Below are 12,696 nucleotides of genomic sequence, written 5' to 3'. Positions count from 1 at the left end.
CGCGGACATGATACATGATGTACAGACATGTTGCAAGGTGCGCAGACATGATAGTGGGATTCAAAGTTGGCCATGCACAACTGGCATGCACTTTTGCAAGTTGGTGTTCAAGGCTTTTATTGAAAACCAAATTTCAAAAAAACATTCAAGAAGGCTTAGGGGGTGTAGTACAGTATGGCTTGCATGCACTTTTGCAACTTGGTGTTCAAGAATGAACTTGAACACCGACTTGCAAAAGTGCATGCAAGTTGCATCTGGCCAACTTTGAAACCCCCTGATACATGATGCCCGGGCATGATACATGATGCGCAGACATGACACATAGGGGTGAGCGTGGGTTGGGTTGACCCAAGCCACCCGGGTCTGGGGCGGGGCGGGTCAGCCAGATGCCCATTTTTGACCTGGATGGGTCGGCCCACTGGGTGGCCTGTTGTGGGTCGGGTCACGGGTTTTTGGGGATGGGTCAGCCCATGGGTACCCATTGAGACCCGGTTCACCGTGGGGATGTGAGTGATCCAGGAATCTGAAACTCAGGAGTTGCTCCAGAAGCATAATGAAGATGAAGACAACTTGGCCTTCCAACAGCATCTTTCTAAGACCAAAGGTGTTGCCTTGACTGGGACCCCAACCAGAGAGCTCAATCTTTACCTTCAAGAGGCAAACATCTCAATCTTGAAGGGAACCCAATTTGACATACTCAAATGGTGGGACTTGAATTCAATGTGGTTTCCAACCCTTGCTCAACTTGCTTGAATGATTTTGAGTATCCCAGCAACCTCTGTTGCATCCAAAGCAGCGTTCTCCACCTCCGGCCGAGTCCTACACAAATACCAAAGCCGCCTCAATCCTGATACACTTGAGGTGCTTGTCTGCACTCAAAATTGGCTCAAAGAGAAGAATAGAAGTGCTTCACAATGTACACATGCTTTCATTTATTTTTTTCTCTTCTTCATTTCAACCATTGTGATAAGCCATACACATGACCAACAGGGTCCATTTTGTATATAGCCAGTTCAACGCACCCAGATCTCATAATTTTTTTTTCAATCACCTCTCTGAACCGACCCATGGGTCGGCCCATGACCCGACCCGCCCCGACCCGCTCCACGCGGGATGGGTCGGGTCATGGAGCGGGTCTTGATATTTTAAATCTCTGACCCAACCCGCCCCGACCCATTTAAAAACGGGGCGGGGCGGGGCGGCATTTTTCCGACCCAACCCAGCCCATCCTCATCCCTAAATTGACACATGATGCGCAGACATGATAAATGATGCAGGGATATGACATGTGATGCGTGGACGTGTTACAAGGTGCGCGCACACACTTTCAAGAGTGCGCGGACATGTCAAAAGGTGAGCAGACATGTAAAAGGGTGCGCGCAAACATTTTAAAGAGTCTGTGGACATTCAAAGGGATCCAAAGGGTGCGCACGCACAATTTAAAGAGCACACGGACATGAAGCATGATTCAGCACATATGTCAAAGGGTACATGGACATGTAAAAGGGTACACAGACGTGTAAAAGGGTACACAGACATGTAAAAGGGTATGCGCACATGTTACAGGGTGCACCCACACATCTTAAAGAGTGTGTGAACATTTAAAGTGGTGCACAGACATATAAAGTGGTGCGCGGGCATGTAAAGTGGTGCGCGGACATGTAAAGTGGTGCGCGGACATGTAAAAGGGTGCACACATGTTGGTACATCATGTAACATGCCTGTACATCATGTATCATGTCTGTGCATCACATATCATGTCCGCGTGTCACATGTCATGTCCGCAGATCCCATTTCATGTCCGCAGATCACATGTCATGTCCGCAGATCACATGTCATGTCAGCAGATCACATAACATGTCCATGCACTTATTAAAATGTGCTTGCACAACCTGTAACATGACCATGGATCACATATAATTTCCGCACATCATGTATCATGTCCGTGCATCATGTATTACATCCACACATCATGTATCATGTCCCGCGCATCATGTATCATGTCTGCCCATCATGTATCATGTCCGCGCACCCTGCAGCATGTCTGCGCACACCCTATACATGATGCGGGCATCATGTATCATGTCTGCGCATCATGTATCATGTCCACGCATCATATATCATGGCCGCGCATCATGTATCATGTCTGTGCATCATGTATCATGTCCGCGCAGTGAGGAGGTATGATTTTTTTTATTTTTTGTAATTTTTGGACAAATTACATGTCCGACTCCCATTTCATGCGGCGGAATTACATTCCAACTCCCAAAAAATGTGATTTGGGAGTCGGAATGGCTTTCTTGGGAGCTGATTAGTCAAGCAAAAAAATCAGCAGACAAAAAAATTAAGCTAACAAAAATTTAGTTCACAAAAAAAGATGACAAAAATTTAGCACACAAAAAATCAGATGGCGAAAAATTAGCACATGAAAGTCGGATGACAAAAAATTGGCCCACAAATTTTTCTGTGAGCACATATTATTTGTGCGCGCCACGAAATTTAGTTTTTGTAGGCTGGGTGCGCGTTGTGTAGGTTACACAGCGAAAGGTGCTTTGGCGTCAATTCAATCTGGTCGGACAGGTCAGGCTGACCCTTTGGCATTTCCAATGTCGCGCTCCGTCGGCCTGACCATGATCCGACGCCGGGGCAAAAACAACGTTGGCACCGCTCTACAACTGGAGCCGTAGTGCACATAACACAAACGACACAGCCCCCTTTGAACACAACAGTTTGAAGCATGACAGGGTGACAGGATGTCCCAAGGGCTCTTTGACCGCAAGCCCGGCTTTCTTGACGCGGTGCGCAAAAAAAATTGCTGGGCAAACACCTACGAGCGTCCTCAGGTCAAGGGCTCTGAGAAACCCGGTCCTCAAGACGCTTTTATATGAGCAATCCGGCCCCCAGCAATCTTATTTTTGTTGGCCATCAGGTGGCCCAGGGTTGTTTTTATAGCTTATAAACATATTTTCTGTTTTCAAGGGACAAATGGAGCTCGTGTAGAGAATGGAACAGTTTCTTGGGGGAAGCTGGGAGGTTTTACGAAGTGGTTTTTTTTTTTTTAAAATGAGAGCCGGGCGGTGTAAAGAGTAAAGATAATTGACTATGTTCGAAGTGGTAGCGGCCAGGGACTGGACTTGCCGGGATTCAGGTGCCGTACTTGGCATTCTGCTTACGTATACCTTAAAATTTCCTACTTTGAGCCCTGCATGTAGGTTAATTGATCCATGATTCCACGATTGATGTAATTGCTCACTCGGTCTACCACAACGGACGGGTAATATTTTCTAAGCCAATGCTGCTCAGCAGAAAAATGCCATGGAGTCAATGCATCATTTACAAAGTCCCAAAAGACCTTTTCCGATGAGTTAAATGAATAGTTCTCCATATGCTTCTCCATTTTAAACTTTGCTATTATGTGTAATACTTGCGTGATCTGAAGGCCATTCAATCGGCTGCTTTTTTGAAGCTCTTCAAAATTTCTCGCAATTATGCTTTCTTCTTGAAAAGTTTCGGGCCCGATTTGTTCTGTTCTGGTGAATGTATTTGAGATATTAATTCCTAAGGATTCCTTGATCTGATATAATATACCATGTTTTCTTTTTGGGACCAGGAGTTTTTCCGGCAGTTGGGGATCTGCGCTCTCAGGTGACTTGGGGAATGGAATCGTAAGGCTGTAGAATGTCTCGATTCTATTACATTCTAACGGAGTAAGCTTTTGATTTTTGACCAGGTGCTCCCTTATCAACCTCCAATTCTCAACAACTGTCCGTTCAGAAACCTGCTTGACCAATGTTTTAATTCTTCTGTGAAACTCGAAATGGTCGGAAAGAACATCTGGCATCCACCATTGGAAATGGACTAGAAATTTGATCCTGTCTTCAGGCCTGTGCCATACTTCTCTGAGCGCCTCGTAGGTATGAATATCCAAATCCGACAGAGATAAATGCAAAGTTTTGTCAAAAACTTTCATGTATCGTGATATGCTGTCCATCAAGTCCAAATCTACGTGCAGCTTTCTCCATAAATTCACATAATCTGCACCGGGCATTCTAGATGGATTCACATCTGTTTTCCAAGTTTCAAGTCGTTTTTCAAGGAAATCGTCCGTCGTTGGTTTGCGCTGGCTCTTTGGACGTGGTAAGCCAGGATAAATTTGATCTTTTTCAGTGGTGTAAGGCATTAAGGCCGCGTTCAATGCTTGAAAAACAGGTCCATTGACGTAAGCATTTCTCAGTTTTTCAGTGGGCCCTGGAAGTTGAAAACCCTGAAAATTGGAAACATGGGCAAAAAAGATGTTCAGACGAGTGTCAATTCATGTCAAGGATATGTTAAGGATTTCTATAGGTCAATATAACTTGAGTGCAATCCATATCTTAAACATTTCGAATTTCATACTCATCACCCACCTCCTTTATTTCCTCGCCCACAGATATTCCTGTACCTTGACCCTCCTTCTCATCCTTCAAGTCAGCGCCTCCCAGCTCACTTTCAGGTGGTGTTTCAGTGCTTCACAGGTATCAAGAGATTAAGGCTCAAATTCAGTTTTAAATAATTAACTTAATGTTTTAAAGTATTGATTAGGAATCTAATAATCAAACTGATATACTGACTTTTTCTCTTGTTCCAGTGATTGCAAATAATTCCAATCATCATCCAATTTTGGCTTGGCTCCCTTGGACTTCTTCTTCTTCTTCTTCTTTTGCTGAGATGCTTTCATACCAGCTGATTTTCCTGATTCATCCAACACTTCTACTTGTGATGAACCAGCATTCTTGACTGTTTCATCACCACTGTTTCTGGGGGATACAGTTACTGTCAGTTATTTCACCTCAGATTTAATCAGAACAAAAGAGAGCTGATGAAGAGGCTTACTTTTGATCAGGTCTGAGGTCGGCGCCATCAGTTTCTTCATCTTTGTTTTCTTTTATTTCAGGTAAAGGAAGGACAGGAGGATTTTGCGGGTTGGATATTTCATTCGAACCCATTAGCTTTTCTCCATCTGAAGATACTGAATCAGCACGAGCTTGATTATCCCAGACTTCCCAGTATCCCTTTGTTAATCCATGCAAGTTCGCATTTTTGATCTCTTTGGAATCAAGCTTCCTGTAAATTGACAAGAAAGATGAAAGTAAGTAGTGGTTCAAAATGTTTCATAGCTCATTCCGCGTCAAACTTACGCCTTGGCAGTCTTGCGATGTGTCCTCCAGGATGAATATTCTGCACCACCTTCAAGGCTACCAAGACTAGAAGAGATGTTGGGATCTTTTTCGACGGTCTTTGAATTCGCAACTTGGTCACTAGGATTGGTTGCATCAATGGAACGAAAGATTACTGGTGACTTCGGTGATGAGGAGGATTTTTCTTGATTATTGCGAGGATTTTGGGCACTTTTCGTAATATGATTCTGAAGCTGTTTGCCTGCTGTAAAACCGTTTGCGCTGGCCCGAGCATTCGGTTTAACCAAGTCAGAATTCGGAGTTTGATTATTGCGATGAGGCCCTTGCGACTCGGCAACAAGCTTTTTCTTCTGTTTTGCAACTTTGGCGAGGTTTTTCGCCTTAGATATCGGCGCGTCTTCCTCTTTTAAGAGCACATTTTTGTAAGTAATTTCACGAGCAACAATAGTCTTTTGATTCTCTGAGAGGCTAGATTTGGTTTGTTCAAGGGTATCAAGCTTTGGGAATTCCAAATCATCGATTAATTTATTTGGCGCCGACATTGTATGAATATTTCCTGATTCATGTGGCAGACTTTGCAATTTGGTAGTTTGATCCGAGATTGTATCAACAGGGGGAAAAGCTTTATCCTGATTGTGTGAGGCAACATCAATCTTTTGGGGAGTAAGTTCTTGCTTATTTTCTGTTTGAGACTTCGTCAAAGACGTAGCGGCCTCGCTCACAGGGACAACAGTTTTTCCAGAGACTGGCGAATGGGTATTCTTAATATTGGATCCGGAAAGCTTCTGATTTTCCGAATCTTCAACTTTCCCAAACGTGGAAATATTTTCGGAAGTTCTCAACCCAGCCGGGTCATGTGCCAAGCCTTCGATCTCATTCGAAGGAAAGCCCGGACTGCTGACCTTGGTCTTTTCATTGAGAGGCGTGGAAAGCTCCTTGGAATTATCTTTCTGTCCAAGCTGTTTGGTAGAGTCCTCCGCTACTGTGGTCGAACTTGGATCAAAATTTTCTCGCGTATCACTTGTCATCAGACTTTTTGACTGGCTCTCGGCTTGATTTCCCTTTTCTTCTTGTTGGAACTCCATCGTCGGCGTAGTCAATCCCTGATTGCCTAGTAATCTCCTACGCTCCTCATGTACCAGAGCCGAATTCTGATAACAGCGAAGTTTGCCATAAATGTTTGCACAATCAGCAATCTATTGATTCAGGTGTATTCATCATTCTGATTACCCACTGAGGAAGTTAATACTGGATGGTTACCACTACTCCATCGGACAGGAAGTTTGGCGCCTTGCGCTTGCCACGAAAATCCATCGGATCTTCCGCCAGAATCCTTCGGTTTGGAAGACGACTTCGCGCGTGCGGATACCTCTTGTGAAGATTTCGCGTTCCGTATCTTGGCAGCAGTACGTTCATCGTCCCTTTCCTTGATTCGACGTTGAAATATTTCCTCGTGGCGCTCCGAAGTTTCTTCAAGGATTGCTGCGTGTTGTAGGTATAGCATATTTTGGTGCGGTAAAATTTGTTGAACTATTGGAACTAAATGCTTAGCATGAAACATTACCGGATGGTATTGATACTGGTACGCGTCAGCAGAAGTCATAGGGCACGGGTTGGGCGTCATTGTGGTGTAAAAGCCAGGTTGGGCGGTATGAACAATAGAATAGCCTTGGGGGACATATTCATTTTCGAAGTAAGCTGGTGCGCTCCAAACGCTGGAGGATGCCCTAGTGTCTTGCGGGAAACCGGTGTGCATCGGAACTCCCTGGACAGCGCGAAGCACGTGGCAGAGGCAAGTTAAAAAAGGCAGCCATCGTTGAGTTGGTGAAAATGTCCAATCTCCCATTCTTCTTGGATAACCTGGAAGGTGAGACTGTCCTGCGAGGAAAAGCGCAAGTTGACCAGAAGACTACGTTTCTTTTTTTCGTTTCCGCTGCCGAAGTGTCATTGACACTTCGGCAGCGGAAACGGGTGCGACCTGCAGCAGATGACCTGTTACGGTCATATAGGTTTCTTCCATCAAACCTGTAACTCAGGAGTCGGCGGCCAAATGTACTCGCGCGTATGAGGTGTTAACATGTATGCGACACCATCATGCCATCCATCTTGAGACATGTCCTATCCTCCTGAGTTCATAAACTATCCATTTCTAGTGTAGCTAGCTTACTGGCTCGACTTCTGACCGGTCCTCTACGGTGGACCTGGCCCGACATTGGTTGTGCCACCCAAAACTCCTCTCCGGTCCAAACCTTCCTCAAAGTGTACTTCGCGCCGCGTAAGAAGCCTCCATCAAGGGTGATATGGGCTGTTTTGACATGCGAACATGTGAGACCTGTCTGACATTTCCTTGCTTCCCCCCTCCCAAAAGTCATCCTCTTATTTATATTTAAGTCCAATTACAAAAAGATTTCTGCACAATCAATCAGCAGTAAAACCAGTACTGATTGTTGTAGCCTGAATTTTGGATTCATTGCTGCGCCGCACCTGCCTCTTGATGAATCCATACTCCATATGTAAAGTTTGCCCACTCTACATCACAACACTGATGATTCCTCTCATAACTTGCATAAGCGCGCAAGACACACAGATCGGGAATTTCGCATTACAAATCACTGCAAATAAAACTGGGTCAACTGGGAGCAGTTGACATGCAGAAAATCTCAGGAAGCTTGTGGTGTTACTCAAGCTTCAATCCATAGTCACTGTGCAAATTGCACAGTGACTGTGCTAGAAAATCTTGTTATGTAACCAGCTGGAGTCACAATGGAAGCTTGGCCGGAGAATCCTGCATGTCAGCTGTGAGCAGTTTCCCCAGTTTTTCTAGCAGTGAATCAGGCAATTTTTGAGATGAAAATAGAATCAAATTGGGTCCCAACTAAGAAACAACTTGTGGACGAACTGACAAAGTCATCAACTAGACAGCATTTTGAGCATTTGAAAAAACATCTTCTAGGGGGCTAGGTCTGAAAATATTCTGTGATTTGTTTTTTTTTTCTATGACAGTACTTGGGGGCAGTACCCCGGCACCGCCCCGCTTTTTGCCAAAAAAACGGGCACCCGGCATCGCATCCGGCACCGCCTGGCGGGTACCACGCAGGCGCGGGCCCGGGTACCAATTGAAATTCTCTACATAAACCACTAGATAGATGCTGATACACTATCTTCCAGGCGTCATTCTTTGAGAATGGTATATCTGGTTGCATGGAATGGACCTCCCCTCTGTATTAGGAGCATCTAGATTACTGTTCTAGGGATTTCTGTGGAGTATCATATTCCTGCCACTCAATTGCACAGCCGGCTCAGAGGTGCCGTCAGCTTGTGAGGTGTAGCAAGGTGCTATCCGCATGACGCACGCATTTGGTTCCGTAGGGATCGTTCCCCCGATGATACTCTGTTATTCTGATGGTATGCCGGGTTAATCATTTTGCTGTGCTTGTGTGAGTGGTATACTTCAGTGCTGCAGAAGGCAGATGATCATCCTTCAGTTGGAAAGGTCGCTTCTATTTTGGAGAATGGTTGCACAGGGACGTCTTGTACATGTGCGACAGCGCAAGAGCAGCGCCGCAGTGGTATTCCCAATCCCCTTTGCACCTGCGGTGTAGACACATCAATCAAACACAAATAATCTGAAATGAAGGTGTTTCTGGTATCATTTACACAAAAATTATGAAGGATTTGAGCAAAGATTTTTGAAGAATTTCTTTCTTTTATCTGGATAAACACCAAGTAAAAAAAAACACTCCACCAAATGGATTAGCTGAATTAATGTGGAATACTTTGAGGAAATAATTGGAAAGGCAGTAAGAAGACCAGAATAAAGCAGGAAAAAAAGAGGACATGGTTGCTTTAAGATGAGAGTCTTGGAATCATGTGAATCAAAAGAATAGCCAGAATAGTGATAGCCAAAATGAGTCCCAAGATATTTCCCTTAGCTATCACATCAAACCACCGATCGGGTAAATTGTCATGGTGAAATATTGATACTAAATTTACTTGCTGCACCATAACGGGCGTCTCTGGTAGGCCTTCAGGACAATGTTCTGGAACCGGTGGCGTTCTGCCACCTTGGCGTAGAGGGTCCCGACACGCTGGACAGGTATATGGCGGCGAGCCTTTGTATAACCAACAATTTATACAATGCTTGTGAAACAGGTGCTTGCAATCCAAGGCGATTGTGTCTGATTCGGAGTCAAAATCGCTGAGGCAAATCGCACATTCTTCGTGATTTATTTGGCTGATTTTGCCGACTTGAAAGCCATCCTCTTTGTTGAATCCGTTATCAAGAATCTCGACGGGAGAAGCCATTTGTTCATGGTCATGAGAGTGCCAGCTAGTTGTTGGTGTGATTCCACTTCTGTGTCCTTCTTTATCGGGAATGTGAATAATGATCTCGTGCCTCTAGTGAGACCGAACCCGTGAAAAAAATACATAAACAGCTTGTCCAATTCTGATCTTGTAAGATTCCAACTCACTTCGTGACTTGCTTGAGGCTCCCAAGGTGCTTCGCCATTTTGTTGTAAAGGGTGATGTTCAATCGACCAATTTACCGATTGGTCAGCGGCCTCCAGGTCTCGTTGTAATCCGTCTGCAAACCGGGCCATCTGTTGCTCAGAACCATTGTTGAAAGGCAGCTGCTTCCAAACATTGTCAGTTATGAATGGTTAAGCTCTCCCAGAAAATCAATTGCGCTCAACTAGCAGGAGCAAAAGCCATCCAATCATTGTACAAAGCTCATAAACTGGAGTGTGGGGAATTAGAAATGAGATAGATCCCCAGGATTCTGGGTGGGGATGTGGTGCCTCCGAACGCTTGTCACATAGCTCCAGATGCCACGTGATACATAGACATGAATCCAGGGCTAAGGGCAAACAACGATCCGAACGCGGAACGCCGAAACTCGAGAGAATATTATGTACACACGTCTCATATCCAAAAGCCCGTAAAAGTCTGCCGCGATGGCCCCTTTATTAGCCTTCAAGTTTTACTTGGCGATTTTGGAGACCAGAGCAAACGTCATTCGTGAGGGATGATCGGAGAGAATCAAACTCAACCACGTCCCATCGCCTGCCGGCAGGCAGGGGCGGGCGTGACACGGGACATCCCGTCACTGTCAGGCAGCGAATTGCATGGAATGTGACGTTCCTAGCAACGCCGACAGGGATGTGCATGGAATGCGTGATCCCATGTCCTCATGTGGCCTACAATTGTCAATTGAGCTTCTCAAAATGTGAAGAAAGATTGACAAAAGAAGAAACACGTCTGGGGTTAGCACAGGCCGGACGCTCGGCCTCGGTCTCCATTAATCTGGCTGTTTGAGTGTGCGTCACCTGAGGCTGATGGCGTGAGTCAGCAAAGCCACAGTAAACACTGTGTTAGAGGCCGGGGCCAGAGCCAAGATGGTAAACTTACATGATCCGGAGTTTATGTGAGGTGGCCGGCAGAGCGCAGCTCAGAGGCCCCCGGTGTCCATGGAGCCGCCGGACACTCAGGGGCACAGATTTCGAGTTTGAGGATGCAGACCGAATGGTCTGCAACCTAGGGTGGACCACATGGTCTACAAACCAAGGTATCCAACTTTTATCTGAGATTAGTGCGTTTTGTACTGACGTCAAGACATGACGCGAGCGGTGCAACAAGATCTACGCTGGCCATGGGCGGAAGCAGGGTAGAGCCCCACAGGATGGACAGAGAGATGAAGACTTACAGTTGCGCAAGGCATCCTACTGTACAGCCTCGCCCGCAAAAAGATACAGCCATTCCGAAAAAGCTTGGCTTCTTTGGAGAGAATTTCCAGCGGAAATTCTTTTTGGAATTTCCAACTTGTGTGTATCCAACAACAAGGTTGGACAGATGGATATCCATCCCCACAAGCGCAGTCGCTGAGAGGATGCTACCGGCCAAGCCGTTTGGTAGCGAAAAAAAATGCTGGCCGCGGGGGGACCGGCATCTTGACACCTGGGTGCGTCCATCATGATGGCGGACCGGGGTAAAAATTGGTCAAGGATTCCAATTCTGGAATCAAAAAAGGGGGGAAATGAGTAGAAGTCAGTGATTGAGCTCACCTGCTCGTGATATAGGTGTCCTGCATATACCAATGATGTAGGCATAGATATCCAAATGTCCAACCTTGATACTTCTTTGCATACAAGGTTGGAAAATCCCACTGGAATTTCCAGCGGAAATTCCTTTCAAAGGAACCAAGCTTTTTCGGAATGGCTGTATTTGAGACGCGGGCCGAATGTACGGCCCGTCATTTGAGTAGTACAGCAGTTCGGAGAAAGCTTGCGTTTCCGGACCTGCGATTCTGCCCCCCGAACTCGACTTCAACTTCAGCCACATCCCCCCTGTATTCTAGACAGCCCGGGTTGTACAGGGCTGAGGGGCCTGACTGGGCAGCCTGGGGCCCGGTCATGCCCCACGGGCGCAGGGGAGCGGAGGACCACTGGACTCAAAATTTGACGAAGAGTCCAACGGTGCCACTCTCCAAAGCTAAAAGCTAGCTATCACAAAGATAGCTTTTGCACCAAATGCATGTTCCTGTATGGCAACGGCCATACAGGAGGCAATACAGGTGGCTGAAGTCAAGTTAGGGGGGCAAAATCGCAGGTCCAGAAGCGCATGCTTTCTCAGAACTGCTGTATGTCATGTACAGTTGCGCAAGGCATCCTACTGTACAAGAAATACCCCTGGGGGACCCCCGTCCGGAATTTTAGGGCCGGGTTTTTTGTTCTTTCCCAATTTTTTATGGCCAAAATCAGTTGGAAAGGGGGTTGGGACGGGTTGGGATCACGGTGTACATATTATTACACTCCATGTTTGCCATGAGGGCCCCCAATTGCCCAGGTGGGTCACCTCAGGGCCATTGGAGGTGCTCTGATGTTACTTGGGGGGCCTCCAATGTTGATTGGAGGTGCAATATCTATGGACTTATAGGTGCAATACACCCACACATATGTGTTTAGCATATGTAAGCTGATATGTATGGCTTTACAGTATGTAGTTAGGCCAATGTCCGTAATTTCAGACCCAAAAAAAATGAAACTTTTTTTTGGCTGGTCAGAAACCTTGGCCCACTTAGAACTGGAATCTACATGATCCAAACAGCTCAAAAATGTCATCTACATGACATACTACTCAAATGACGGGCCGTACATTTGGCCCGCGTCTCAAATATCTTTTTGTGGGCGAGGCTGTACAGTAGGATGCCTTGCGCAACTGTAGATGACATTTTTGAGCTGTTTGGATCACATAGATTCCAGTTCTAAGTGGGCTAAGGTTTCTGACCAGCCAAAAAAAAGTTCATTTTTTTTTGGGGTCTGAAATCACGGACATTGGCCTCACTACATACTGTAAAGCCATACATATCAGCTTACATATGCTAAACTCACATGTATGGGTGTATTGCATGTATAAGTCCAAAGATATTGCACCTCCAATCAACATTGGAGGCCCCCCAAGCAACATCAGAGCACCTCCAATGGCCCTGAGGTGACCCACCTGGGAAATTGGGGGCCCTCAT

General features: G+C 45.9%; 2 protein-coding genes across 2 annotated transcripts; both read right to left on the bottom strand.

The window, feature by feature from the left end:
• Positions 1-3,794: 3,794 nt before the first annotated feature.
• On the bottom strand, positions 3,795-6,933 carry PtA15_12A140 (uncharacterized protein; the record flags this gene model as incomplete). Its single annotated transcript, XM_053161720.1, has 7 exons — positions 3,795-3,803; positions 3,896-4,264; positions 4,407-4,506; positions 4,611-4,796; positions 4,873-5,103; positions 5,178-6,328; positions 6,412-6,933. 7 exons carry the CDS (start codon positions 6,931-6,933, stop codon positions 3,795-3,797), a joined length of 2,568 nt encoding a protein of 855 aa, XP_053025709.1.
• A 2,119-nt stretch (positions 6,934-9,052) lies between these two features.
• Positions 9,053-9,778, bottom strand: PtA15_12A139 (uncharacterized protein; the record flags this gene model as incomplete). Its single annotated transcript, XM_053161718.1, has 3 exons — positions 9,053-9,109; positions 9,180-9,575; positions 9,650-9,778. The coding sequence occupies 3 exons, from the start codon at positions 9,776-9,778 to the stop codon at positions 9,053-9,055; spliced, it is 582 nt and encodes a 193-aa protein (XP_053025708.1).
• Positions 9,779-12,696: the final 2,918 nt, after the last annotated feature.

The sequence above is a fragment of the Puccinia triticina genome, chromosome 12A (assembly GCF_026914185.1).
Source record: "Puccinia triticina chromosome 12A, complete sequence".
Taxonomy (NCBI): Eukaryota; Fungi; Basidiomycota; class Pucciniomycetes; order Pucciniales; family Pucciniaceae; genus Puccinia; species Puccinia triticina.
The sequence above is the reverse complement of the archived record's forward strand: the minus strand, read 5'-3'. Positions and strand labels throughout refer to the sequence as shown.